The sequence below is a fragment of the Cavia porcellus genome, unplaced genomic scaffold (assembly GCF_034190915.1).
Source record: "Cavia porcellus strain 051 isolate PalLab524CR breed Dunkin Hartley unplaced genomic scaffold, mCavPor4.1 scaffold_25, whole genome shotgun sequence".
Taxonomy (NCBI): Eukaryota; Metazoa; Chordata; class Mammalia; order Rodentia; family Caviidae; genus Cavia; species Cavia porcellus.
Window position 1 is genome coordinate 20,589,656 of NW_026947508.1, and position 13,436 is coordinate 20,603,091.

The following is a 13,436-nucleotide window of genomic DNA, read 5'->3' on the forward strand; positions in this document are numbered from 1 at the left end:
CTCCTTGCCGCGACACCATCATAGATGCACACTGTCGTGCACAGATGCACCTTCTTTGTAAGTCTTTTTGTGAGTGTCCCACATCAGACTTTGGGAGGCAGCTCAGCACTCAGGTTCCTGACTGAGCGAAGGGATCTGCTGGGAGCGCCCAGGTTCCCAGAGGACCTGAGTGCACGCCAAGGCCCTCTGGTGGTCACCTCCTAGAAGTGCGCCAAACGGGTCAGGAGCACATTTCATCTAGGAGTAAGGTCCCCATTTCACAGGAGAGAACGCAGGATTTTAGCAACTTTCACTGCCTGTAGTTCAAGGATCAAATCCTTGTGTATTTGTAAGTTACTGGAGATAGAACCCAGAGCTTTGACACTGGGTTACATCCCGAGTCCTTCTTGTTCTTTTTCTGTTCTTTCCTTCCTTGCTTGCACTTCGCTACGGTGCCCAGGCTGGGCTTGAACTCATGATCCTCCTGCCTCAGCCTTGTGGAGTTCTGGGGTTTCAGGCTCGTGCCACCATGCCCAAAGTCTTGACCATGGATGGCAAAATCCCCACCTTACCTCTCCTGCCATCACTACAACCCAGTCACACGGGTCTTTCCACAGATCCCAGGATGTTTACACAATCTCTGGTGTGTCAGCAGGGTCTTCCTCAGCACTGCCCCCTTAATTTACATCGCTCACACGCACAGGTTTTCCACAGCTGCGTGAATGCTTACTGAACACTGCTCTTCTGCACTACGCTAAGGGCTCCCGGGGGCAGGTGGTCCTGCCCTGCTCACTGCTGAATGCCTGGCACCTGAAAACGAACACATCATCAGCTAAGCCCTTGAGCTAACTAACTCAGGGTCCTCTCCTTCCTGAAGCCCCTCACCCCAGGAAGCAACCCTGGACTCTGTCAAAAACTCACATTGATTTATTAGAATATGAAAAAGGTTCCGTTTCTTCTGTACAGGCAGCAGAGCGGCAGCAGCTGCAGTGGCTTTGTACGTGGTTGTCAATGTCACCTTGTGTGGTGACTCCTGCCCAAAACAGTACTTGCATGGAGAGATGGACACAGGAGCTGAGCGCCCATGTTCCTGCCTCCTGGAAGGGGGACATTCTGACTATTGCACGATACTGGGGAGTGTTCAGGGGGAGACCACCCACAGGCCTGGACCTGGCTCTGGTGGCCGTGAAGGTGGGGAGTATGTGCCTGTGAGCAAAGGCCTCTGGTGACCCAGGACTTTGTCTACCCCAGCAATTCAGCTGGGGCAGGAGACCCGCAGGGAAGGCTTTCTCCCCAGAGAGGCCTTGTGGCCCCAGGGGAGCCTTTCTTCCCAGGGAAGCCTTCTGGGTGTGCACATGAGGGAGAACTTTGGTGAAAGGAAAGAAAGTCGCCTGGGCACGGTGCATGTCTGGAAGCCCAGCACTGGGAGGCTGAGGCAGGACTGCAAGTTTGAGCCCAGGGTGGGTAACATACCCTGTCTTAATATTAAAAAAAAAGAATTAGAAGTGTTGGGGATGTAGCTCAGTGAGAAGGTCCTCGGTTCAATCCCCAGAACCATCAAAAAACAGGAACAAAACAATTGCCCTAAAAGCTGACCCAGCAGGGAGTGAGGGTCAGGAGCAAGGAACAAGGTGGGTGCCAGGAGGCCCTGCACCTGTGAGACTGGAGAACAGGGCAGGCTGGAGCCACATCTAAGACTGGAGTTAAAAGCCCAGCAGGCAGAGGACTGATCTGGAGAAGGTGTTGGGCAGACAGGCACAGATGAGGAGCGCTGAGAGGGCCAGAGCGCTGAGGGACCAGGCCATTTCCAGCACTCGAGAAAAGGAGTGCCTCTGTGCAAACAGGTTATACATGAAGTGAGGACAAACAAAACACAAGAAGACAGCGCTTTCTGGAGCCCCAGACAGTCCCTCACTGGGGAACAGCTTCGGCGGGGCTAGTGGTCCCTGTCACTCAAGTCTGTTCACTTTCTGAAGAGCTCACGTTCCACACAGAGAAGCCCTCAGCCTATAGCTCTGAGGATGGCTCAGGTGGCTGACCAGAGTTGGGTGGGACTGCCATGGGTCACACTGAGTGTTCCCCGAGCCACCTGTCTGTGGCCGTGGTATTTCCCCTGGTACAGGAGGGCCTGACCAAGGGCCAGGAGGGCACCAGCTCCTTCCTTTCCTGGGCAGGACCACAGTGGAGCCTGTGGCTCTTTGGTTATATTGGTCTGATCAGGCGGCTGATGGAGTGGAGGGAGGGGCCTTGTGGCCTAGGAGACTCTGATCTGGGTCCTGGTCCATTGCAGGAGAGCCTGGATCTGGGCAAGGGCCGGTCTGGACCACCAGCCCAGCAGTTCTGCCAAGTGGAGCGGGAAGGCAGTTCCGGTGGATTGGGCACCGCTTCCCAGGAGGCAGGAGGAAGCCGTGCTGCGTGGGGGCTGTTGGCCCAGCTGCCATGCGGTGGGGGGTGGGGCAGGGCCTATCCAGGTCAGGAAGGGCGAAGGGAGCCCCCCAGATCCCTTCCAGCCCCTGCTCTGTTGGGAGAGTCTGTGGTGGGACGAGCGCCACCCCTGGCCCTGGTGCTACTGCGCCTTGGGGATGAATGGCTCTCCCTCCCCAGGCTCGGGGTTGGGGCCTGGGTCACTCAGGCAGCGCTGTATCCTCTGGGAGCTGGGGCTGTCACTTGGCCCAGGGGTGAAGACATCATCAGTGCCTGGGGACGAGGGCTCCTTGGTCCGCATCATAATGCCCCCGTCATCATCCTCATCATTCTCGGGTACTGTGCCCGGATCCCGGCTCAGCCCCAGGACCTTGCCCTTCAGCTCCTCGTTCACCAGGTCCACGGACTCGGGTGACTGTGGGGAGGCTGGGTCGATCGTGATGACTGGCAAGTCTGCCTTCGGCTCGTAGGACAGTGGGTCTGGGGACCAAGAACAAGGTACAGACTAGTTTCTACCCCTGAGCCCTGACCAGCAACCCCCAGAGACCTCCAGTGACTGCAGTCAGCTGACGGGCTTCAGAGCTCTGTCCGTTCCCTTCCAGGTATCTATCAGACAGAGTTCACATCACAGCGATCCACGCACACCCATGTTCATAGCAGTACAATTCATAATAGCGCAATCTTGGAAGTGGCCTAGCTGCCATCACAGATGAACGCATAAAGCAAATGTGGTCTACATACACAATGGACTGCTACTCTGCCATAAGGAAGGATAATCTTGAGTCATCTGTAGGAAAATGGATGCACCTGGAGGCCACCATGTTCAGTAAAATAAGTCAGACACATGGCTTAACTATTGTATGGTCTCTCCGTTCCCAGCTTCTCTTCCCTCAGACTGTTCCTTTCCATGAGCAGGGCGGCCTGAGGTGTCCGTCAAGGCTCACTTCTGAGCTGTGGCCTGCCCCTGGGGCCCAGAACTAAATGGTCTCCCTTTGTCACCCTTGGGGGCTGGACACCTTGCTAGGCACCCCACCTGTCCCTCCCTCCACAGTCCTCCGTGGGGTGCCTCTGTGCCCAGGGACACGAGCAGGGCTGTTTGAACCTCTGTCCACCCATCGCCCCACCCAACGCTGACTTAGCTGATAGGAGAAGAGTCAAGGAGGCATCGAGGGTGAAGCCCTGGTGTGAGCCTCGGCAGGCTGTGCCCAGCCCGAGGCCCCTCTCTAGGGCCTTACCTGAGCCGATGCGGGCCCGAGACATGGTTGGCGAGTCCAGCTTGTGGGCGGGCACCGTCAGGTAGTTGTTCATCTGACAGAGACAGCAGACAGGGTGAGCATGGGTAAGCCCCTCTGGACGCACCCTGGCTGCGCGCTCTATATTGAGCTTTTCCTTGTTCCTGCACTGCCACCCACGCTGGGCCCTCGAGGGTCCCTGAGGTCTTGTCTCAAGCCTACCACCTCCAGCCCACACCTGCCCCCTGAGGTTCCAGGCCAAAAAATTAACAGGAGAGGTGCACCTGGGCCCTGGATGGCCCTTAGATGTCTCAAATCCAACATGTCACAGCTGAGCTCAGTTCTTTTCCTTCCCTCAAGACCCCGTCCTTTCCTTAGGAACCCCATGACAGCCATCAGTCCCAGTACCCCAAGTACTGCAGAAGCCTGGCTACAACCATGAGCTCCTTTTCCTCCCTTCAGCCCCACCTCAAACTGGTGACCAGGACTGACCAGTTCCACTTCTTAGTGTCCCTGAAACACACTGACCCCTTTAGTCTCCCCTGCCACAGCCCTAATTCAGGGACACCCTCACGTGTCACCCCCCCCAGGATAAAGCAGCCCCCACTCCCCACCCAATAAGCCTCCTCAAGTTCCTCTGGGTTTCCAGAATGGGTACATTTCCTCTGAGGGGCTTGGTGGAGCACTGAGGGTCCAGGCATGAGAAAAACCCAGGCTCCCCAGTAAGGAAGGCCCGGCCTCTTGTCTGGCACACACCTTCTGTTCCAGCTGCCGGGCCTTCTGTCTCCGGAGCAGCATCTGGTTCCAGGCTTCCTCATAGGGGTCAGCCACCAGCGTGTGTCTGTTGTAGGACCGCAGCTGAGGGAAGAAGAGCTGTCAGGGCAGGTCTGGGCACACATGAGGGCCGCGGAGGCCAAGGCTCCCGAGGGCTGTGGGAAGGGAAGGGGCCAGCCGCCTCATCGGAGCAGGGTTCAGGCTGTGGGCGGGGCTCACCCGCTGCCGGGTCTTCTGCAGGTTATTCCTCAGGATTTTCCGGATCTCCTCCTCCTTGTCCTTGGACAGTGCTGGCAGGATGCGCTCAGCAGGCAGAGACTTGGGATGGATATTCCTGGGATGACAGGACATAGGTTAGGCCTCTATTCTTGTGACCCTGCAGCCGGCTAGGGCTGGTCTGGGAGAAGGTCATGCTGGGGATGGCCCAAGCAGAAGGTCAAAGTCTCGGGCCCTTAGTGGGACCCCAAAGATCATGCCTCCCTGAAAGGACAACAGAGGTGCCCAGGCTGGGGTGGACAGCTGGGACGTGGTGCAGGCATCACGCAGATTGGCCACTGGCACTCACTGCATGGAGACTGTGGAGACAGCAGAGGGGATCTTGCCCATGCCCCCACTCTCCACCAGCTCAATGGCCTGCTTCATCTCCATCTTGTGGTAGAAGGCGATGAGCTGAGGCTCCTTGGAGCGCTCGCCGGCTATCAGGCACTTCTTCACATACTTCTTATTAAACCGGTTGAGCCTGGTGGGAGGAGGAGGGAGAGGGATGCAGCCAGCCCCTAGGTGTGGGGGGCTGCTGGGCACCAGGGGAGCCCCTTATCTACCCACTCCCCTCACCCACCAGGCTGGCTACCTACTTGTCCTTCCAGTGGTGGTGGCCGTAGTGGCCACAGATGTCCTCAATGCCTGTCAGAAGGTGGTCCAGGAACTGAAACAGGCCCAGGGCCAGGTCAAGCCTCCCCGTTGGGCTTTTTCCACACCCACACCTCTCTGAAGGCCCCCCCCAAACCTGTTGGCTCTGTTCAGCCTGGCCCTGTAGTTCCAGGAGTAGCCAGCAGGTGTCGCCCATCCCCCACTCATCCTGAACTGACTGGGTACTTCAAACCCGCTATCTTGGAGCCTGCTGAATCCCATTCTCTGAACCCACTTGAACCCCACACCTGTGTCAGTGACAGGTTCCAACCAGAGGAAGAGATGGCATAACATCCTCTTGGCCTCCTTTCCTAGTGGCTAGAGCCTGGCAAGTGGCCTCAAGGGGTCGAGGGACCACTCTGTACTGGACTGTGGAAGAGGTAACTGGAGGCAGAAGCCCAGCAGCTCTCCAGCTCCCTGAGCCTCCCTCATCAACTAACGGCCAGCCCCGCTCCCAGTACCTGTGTGTGGATCTCCTCATTGATGGAGCGCTTTGTTTCTTGCTTTTTCTTCACAGCCAACAAATCTACCAGGGGCCGAATGGTCATGCCCTGGGGGCACAGGCGGATGTCAGGCACTCTGGTTCTGCCACCCTGGCAGGGAAGCCACAGAGCCTCTCACCTCCCCCAGGCCCCAAGGTGAGGATGGTCTTTCTGTCTTGAGGTCCGAAAACTAACTGTTCTCTTCACCTCCATCCCACCATTTAGACAAAATCAGGTCCTTAAAGTCAGCTGCTCCCTGCAGACACTGACAGAGGCCTGACACCCCATCAGCCTAGTGACCCTCTCAAGGCTCACTGAGGCGGGGCCTGGGTTCAAGTGCAGGCTCCAGGGCAGACTGGCACTGCAACCTGAGGAGTGAGGCCTCCAGCGAAGGAGAAGCACCTCTGCTGTGCCTCTCGCACAGGCTGCTGGGAGGACCTGGAAATAACAGCAGGAGCTACTTTAAGTGCACTCCTGTCAGGTGATGGACTGGGTTGTCAGGCCCTACTATTAGCTATTTAATGGCTGCAACAAAAGACAGGTCCTCTTATTGTTCTTATTTTACAGATAAGGACAGAGAATCAGAGCAGCCCTGGAGTCAGCCCTAGGGGTAAGTAACTACATAAGATCCCAGCAAAAGCAGAGCCAAGGTTCAAACCTGGGCAGGCTTAGCTCCAGAGAGGCATTTCTGCCTCAGTGCTGCTGTCAAGGAAAAGGGGTTTGGAAAGCTATCAGCATACACAACTAGCGTCAGGGTAAAACAGTTTTTTTGGTGTTTTTTTTTTTTTTTCCTGCAACAGGGTATAGCCATGTTGTCCAGGCTGGCCTTGAATTCACTATGTAGCCCAGGTTGGCTCCAAATTTGTGTCGATTCTCCTGCTTCAAACCTCCTAAGTGCTGGGATTCCAGGCATGTGCCACCACACCTGGCCCTGCAACAAAAGTTTCTGATGATGGAAGCAGGGCAAAATGACAAAAGAGGCAGCCCTCTCTCCTTTGGGGGGCTGAGGCAGGAGGACCATCCCAAATTCAAGCCCAGCCCAGATGACACAGTGAGTAGTCAGCACCTGCCTGGCAAGCAGGAGCCCATGATTTGAGTCCCATTACTAAATAAAATAAATAAATGAAAAAGAGAGACAGGAAATGCACCCAGCCCCAGGAAGTTTCCCCTGTATTTTTTTTTTTCTCCTGAGAAGGTAAAGATGTGTTCCATCTAGAGCTTTGTGACGATTAGATGAAATGTGACAGAAAACAGAAGTGATGGGCAAAGAAATGGAGGCCAAAACAGAGTTGCACACCTGCCAAAGGTCACGTAAGTCAGGTATGGTACAGGAACATGCACACCCAACCTGGGCTTCCTTGGGGACTAGTGGCAGTGGTGGGGCTCTCAGCTAAGCCTGGGTCACTGCAATGCTCTGAAGTCAGGGACCAGCAGGCTGGAAGAATTCTTGGGGTTAATGTAGCCCAGTCTCCTCACTTCACAAGGCAGAAATAGACACAGAGAGATGTTTTTCACACAGGTAGTGACCAAGGCTGACTCTGGGGCTCCCGCTACCTGACTCAGAGACCTGCCCAGCTGCCTGTGTTGTGCTGTTATTTCCACTTTACAGATGAAAAACTGAGATTCCAAGATACTAATTACTTAACTACTAAAGCCCTACATTGAATCAGGGCCAGAGTCAGAACTTGGGGCTGCTGACTTTCCCTTCATGTCTGCTTTCTCCACATCATGTCAATCACTTTACAAAGGTTCCTTATCAAAACTCTCATTTTATAACTACAGAACTGGCCCAAAAGGGAAGTGGCTTGCTTAAGGTCATTCTTTTAAGAGTTGGAAAATTTATTGGGAAAAAGAATGGGTAATAGGAATAGCTCCTGAGACAGGAGTGGTCCAGAATGGGTTGTCTCAAGGTCACTGTTATGGTTTGTGTCTAGATGTCCCCTCAAAGCCTCATGCAGCCATAGGTGAGGTTTTTTTCAGAGGTGGCTAGCTCTAGCGCTGGGGTCAAGGGTGTGTGATTACTAAATTGCTCCACTGATTTGGCAGTCCTGTGTAGGACTAAGGGAAGCCCACCCTGGGTGTGAATGCTTTCTGCCCTGAGGGTCAATAGCCTAGATAAAATATAAGGGACAAAAAGAGAGTTCCTCCTTGTTGCATGTCACTTGCTGCTAGCTCCTTCACTGGTGGCTACCATCTGCCTGCCCTGCTTTGCCATGGACTGTTCCTCCTCTGTGATGCCTCTTTCCCATGCCACTCTGTCTTGGAGCCAGCTAACTACAGATTGAAATCTCTGCCAACTGTGTACCAAATAAACTTTTCCTCCTTTAACTTGGGATGGTGGGTATTTTATCTCAGAAAAGAGAAAAGGAATTAAAGACAGTCATGCAGCAAGTTAGCAGGGAAGCTGGAGTAGAACCCACAACCCAAATGAGCAATACTCTGTCCTCTTCAGGAAGTTGGGGGAGCCCGGCACCTGTACAAAGACGGTGAAGAAGATGACCGTGATGATGGCAGTGAGGAACAGTTCGCACATGGGGAAGTGCTGCTTGTCTAGGAGGTAGCCCAGGGAGAAAGCAATGGCCCCTCGCAGGCCACCGTAGGCGATGATGAACTGGTCCTTGGGGGTCAGCTTCACAATGCGGAACTTGTTGATGAACCAAGTCAGGCCCAGCACACCTGGCAGGGAGAGGAGCCAGGGGGGTCAGGTTGTCCCCAGCACCTCAGGCCCTCTATGTATCTAGGAAGCCTCTACCTAGCCCACTCAGCTCACTCATTTCTTGAGTCCCTCAGCCCAGTGTACCCCAAGTTCTTCAATGTAAAAGCTAGGTGGATCCTTACATTGGGTTCCCCAACCTCGATATGCCTTGGAGACATCACAGAGCCCACCAGTGGCCAGTGGTCAGAGAGAGAAGGGCAAAGATAACACAAGAATGGTGAAGATGCTTATTAAACATGATGGCTCATGGGAAATCAGGGCTCTATTCTACTTTTCTATGTATTTGAAATTTTCCATCAAAAACACTATTTTAAAAAATAGATGGGGTCTAACTTCAACCCACAGACCCAGGATCCCTGGAGGATAAGGATCAGAAACAATGGGCATTTTAAAAAGTGCACCAGGTAAACATGAGACAGACAGGTGTGGGGACCACAAATGCAGCCCTCATCTCAGGAAGGTGGAAGTTGTAGGAGATAGTGATTTAGCCACCAATGAGGCACACCTGGCAGGACCCACGGCCTGGAACCCACAGGTGATCCCAAGCTGGGGGTGCAGGTTTTGGGGAGCTGAAGGCTGCTCTGCAAGTACCATGGCATCTGTGCTGCAAAGATGTACCCCAGACTCAGAGGCACGGACCTGGGTTCTGTGGGCCTCAGATCCCGCCTCAGGAAACCAAAAGCCTCACAGTCGTGGGTCACGGACTCTTTGGAGTCAACGCTTCCCTCCCCTCGAGGGCCCATTATGGCATCAGCTTTGCAGAGGGGGGAAGGAAGAGGAGCAGCTAGGAGCCACTCAAGGGCCCTCCACACACTACCACACCCTCCACCCCACCGTACCCCAGCCCCTCACTGCACCATGCATGCTCCACACTCCAGCCCTCCACACAACGTACTACACACACACACTGTACCACATACATACCCCACAGCCTGCCCCATATGCATTATACCAAATACACACAAACTACAGCACACACATCACACACACCAGCCCCTATAAATACACCCCTGAAATACAAATACAACCAGCCAGCCCTGCTATATCACACAGCCACCCCACAGTCTGACCTCTTAACAAAACACACTACACACACAGTACCACTTACACACACACACACACACAGTACCACTACCTCATGGCCTCCCCACCCCGCTCAATGCATTATACATACAACACACCAGCCACAGCTCCCATATCCGCTGTAAACAGCCCCCGTCTCTCATGTACATGACCGCCCAAGCCCTCCATACACACAGCCTTCTCGCCCCTCCACTTAGCACACACCACGCACACATGCTCCTCCCTTGGCCTGGATCCGGGCCTCACCTAGCACTCGGGCGATGAGGCAGAAGAGCAGGGTGCAGATGACAAAGGTCCAGTTCCAGTGGTGGGAGCCAGCCACGGTGGAGACGCCGAGGAAGATGAAGATGAGGGTCTCGCTGACGCTACTCCACATCTTCAGGAAATACTTGATGGTGGTGTGGGACTTGTGGGAGATGTTGGCCTCCACGTAGGGACGCATCACCACTCCTGAGGCGATGAGTCTGGGGTGGGCAAAGAGCAGGGTTCAGGGATGAGCAGCACCTTCCCAGTGCCGCCAGAGCCAGGGGAAACAGGTGCCTATTTACTGAGCAACTCTTGGGCGCCAACATCCAGTGTGCTCTGCACATTTCTCAACTCAATTGTCATAGCAACCCCACAGAGCTGGGGACAGAATTGCATTTTTCAGAAGAGAAATCCGACATTTGGTATCTGCTACCTGTCACACTGCAGTAAGTGGCAGTGCTAAGGTCTGTCCAACTGCACAGCCTGTGCCTTCCCCCCAGGGCCATGCTGCCTCTGTCCAAAGAGTGCCAATGACACTCCTCTGGCACCTCTCAGTTTTTTCCTGCCTAGCTTGGCACCCACATTGGGCTCTGCTCTGTCACCCAGAATCCCCAAGTTCAGCCTGGCCTCTGCAACTTGCACTATTTTCCGTATCGGGAAACCCTCTGCACCTCACTGCTCACCCCCCAACTCATCCCAGTGGAGGCCTCAGGATCTCAAAGACTCAGTCCCGGGAAGACACCCCATGAGTGCCTAGCGGTGCTGTGAGAGAGGAGTGCGTGGGAGCCTACGTCCAGCTCCGACTGTGGGACTCCCTGTAAGATGAAGGAACTGGTTGTGAGAGTGCAAGTCTGTAATCCCTGGACCCTGAGAGGCTGAGGCAGGAGCCTAACCTGAACAACTTAGCAAGGCCCTGTCTCAAAAATACTAAAATAAAATACAATAAAATGGTCTGGGAATGTAGCTTAGTGTAAAGGTCCGGGGTTCAATACTTAACTCTAAAGAAAAGAAATTTTTTTTTTTACACACAAAACAGAAGTAGGACAGAGTTTTTCCAGTGTCAGTCCTGGGTTCTGCCCTCCTGTGGCTAACATCAGTGCAGGTTGCTCTGGCCCCATGGGCTAGGAATTCCTTCTCCACATTCCCAGATCCTACAGCAGACTGGCTGCTTCGAGGAAGCTTCTGATGACCTCAGTCATTTAAATGGCTACCAAGCAAGTTTGTAGCCTGGGGCTGAAGCGTTTGCCCGAAGCTGAAGCCTGGGCCCTGGGGAGCTTCCTGGTGGCCACACAAGCCTGGGGACTCCTTCCACACCATGCCCACGGCCTGCCACTCCCAGACTCACGCCATGATGCCGGATAGGTGGAAGAGCTCAGCTGACAGGTAGGCCATGTAGCTGTAGAGGAAGACGAAGAGCGGCTCGATGACACGGATGTGGGCAGTGAATCGGGAGGTGAAGGCTGCGATGATCCCGTAGACCACACCTACAAACACCCCGCCCAGGGCCACCACGAAGAAACTCAGGAAGCCGAGAACGATGTCCACAACGCCTACGTGGTCATAGTTGGCAAACTCCTCAAAGAGGTGGTACAGGACCTGGGGAGGATGTGCAGGCTGGTGGATGGGGGGCAGGGTAGCCCCAAGGCTCCCTGGGGTCCACCATGGTGATTCCATCCCCTCAGTGGGCTATAGTCACAAGAAGAGACCAAGTGATGGGAGAAAGACCCTAGTGCCAAGCAGGTGCTCAAAAACCAGGAGGCCAGAAGGGCTTGACTGAGGCCTGCTGCAGGCCACACTGGTTATGAGCACAAACCGTGAAGTCAAAGGACTCAGGCTGGAAATCTTGGCCCTGTTGAGTGCATACACTCAGACTCCCTGTGCTTTAGTTTTCCTGTCTACAAAGTGGGCCCAGAAAGTGTGCTTTTGAGGATTAAGTTAGTAAAACATCCAGTACAGTACTAGCAGCTACTGGTACTATTAATTGGCCTATCTTACTCCCCTCTGGATTTCAGTCTCTCCTTTAGCACAAAGCAAGGAGGTTCAGGCAATGAACTAGAACGACAGTTCTTAACCTCTGAAAATCATGTGGCCAGGTAATAGCAAACTCAACTCTCTGGATGTGCTGAGAAATCTCCATTAACAAACTCCCCAGTGGTCGCAATGAACGGCCAAGTTCAGATGCTGTGGAAGCAGACTTGCTAAGGCTTCCATCTTCTGGTCTGGGAAACAGTCTCTGTAGCACTACTGTCCGACGTCATTCACTGTAAAGCCTTTGCACAGTCTTCAGCCTAGTCAACACTGAACAACCTCTTGAGGTAGGCAGGCCATGGATGCCTGCTTCCTCGCTACACTGAGGCTCAGAGAGGTAAAGCAACAAGGCAGAAGGCCCCAGTCCAGTAGGACTGGGTCCAGAGCTTGTTCACTGATGGATGGGGACTCAGGACTCCTCAGTAGACTCAGCTTTGCCATTTTGCACTCCTAAGGGCTGGCTCTCTGGTCTACACATGTCCAGTCCAGTCCTACGCAGCTCTGCCAGCAACCAACTGGGAGTTTTCAGGCCTGATGAGAGTGAAGAAGAGATGTGAAAATCATGACAGGGAAATCTCTAAAGCCCCCAGCACCTGGGCAGTCCCTGGAGGCAAAGGGGTAGGGACATGGTGGGTGAACTGCACCAGGGCACAGACCTGATTCCAAGTAGCTCTTGGGCAGCTTTATTGTCTGCGAAATGGGGAGGAGACAAACCATGCCCAGGGAAGACCCAACTTGGACCAGGCAGGAAGGGCAGATGTGGGACACTGGCCAGGGCCTGGGCCTGGTGCTGCCTGGACTACAGTCGTCTGCAAGACAGGACGGGGCATGAGCAGCAGACAGCCTCCATGGGTACAAAGCAGCTGTGTCTGAGTTACCCCCTTAATACAAGCACATCCACTGTCCCCAGTAGTGTCAGTCTGAGCTCTGTACCTACACTGGCTTCCATATTAGTGAGGGGTGCTCCTGTAGGAGGCCTGAGAAGGGGCCGGGGCTATGGTTCAGTGGTAGAGAGTGCTTGCCTAGCATGCATGAGGCCCTGGTTTGATCCCCAGAACCTCCGACCTGTCTACTCCCTACTCAAAGAAACAAAACAAAAAAACAGCTCTAGGAGGATGATGGACTGGGTTCTGAGAGCCCTGTGTCACAAGTAGAGAAATCAAGACTGCTGTGTTTCAGCACTCATATGTGCACCCATGTTTATAGTAACAATTTGTAACAGCTAGATCTTGGAAACAACCTAAATGCCCATCAACTGATAAGTGGATAAAAAAGATGTGGTATTTTTATATAATGGAGTACTATAGGCCAGGGGTTTAGCTTAGTGGTATAAGTGCCTGCCTGGCAGGTATGAGGTTGTGAGTTTGATCTCCTATACCAAAAAAAGGAGTATTACTCAGTCATGAAGGATAAATTGGAGACTTTTATAGGTAAATGGATACAACTTGAGACCATACTCATAAGACCCATATGTATAAAAATTACACTGTCTCACTAGTATGAGAAACTGAACTCTCTCTCTCTCCATATATATATATATAAGATAGTTAAGGTAGTTATACT

General features: G+C 53.7%; 1 protein-coding gene across 4 annotated transcripts in view; it reads right to left on the bottom strand.

Moving 5' to 3' along the window:
* Window positions 1–891: 891 nt before the first annotated feature.
* The window catches only part of Slc9a1 (solute carrier family 9 member A1), a 53,887-nt gene continuing 41,342 nt past the window's right edge, over window positions 892–13,436 (bottom strand). For 3 of the 4 annotated variants that reach the window (XM_003471105.5, XM_023565678.2, XM_063235851.1), the window contains 10 exons: window positions 11,191–11,441; window positions 9,846–10,063; window positions 8,274–8,476; window positions 5,780–5,869; window positions 5,264–5,334; window positions 4,975–5,148; window positions 4,629–4,743; window positions 4,392–4,493; window positions 3,639–3,711; window positions 892–2,883 (listed from right to left, as the gene is read on the bottom strand). In XM_003471105.5, the coding sequence (XP_003471153.1) occupies window positions 2,546–2,883; window positions 3,639–3,711; window positions 4,392–4,493; window positions 4,629–4,743; window positions 4,975–5,148; window positions 5,264–5,334; window positions 5,780–5,869; window positions 8,274–8,476; window positions 9,846–10,063; window positions 11,191–11,441 (1,635 nt within the window). In that variant the 3' untranslated portion in view covers window positions 892–2,545. Of the gene's footprint in view, window positions 2,884–3,638; window positions 3,712–4,391; window positions 4,494–4,628; window positions 4,744–4,974; window positions 5,149–5,263; window positions 5,335–5,779; window positions 5,870–8,273; window positions 8,477–9,845; window positions 10,064–11,190; window positions 11,442–11,955; window positions 12,361–13,436 lie in introns of those variants that run through there. The other variant, XM_023565679.2, reaches the window with a different exon arrangement.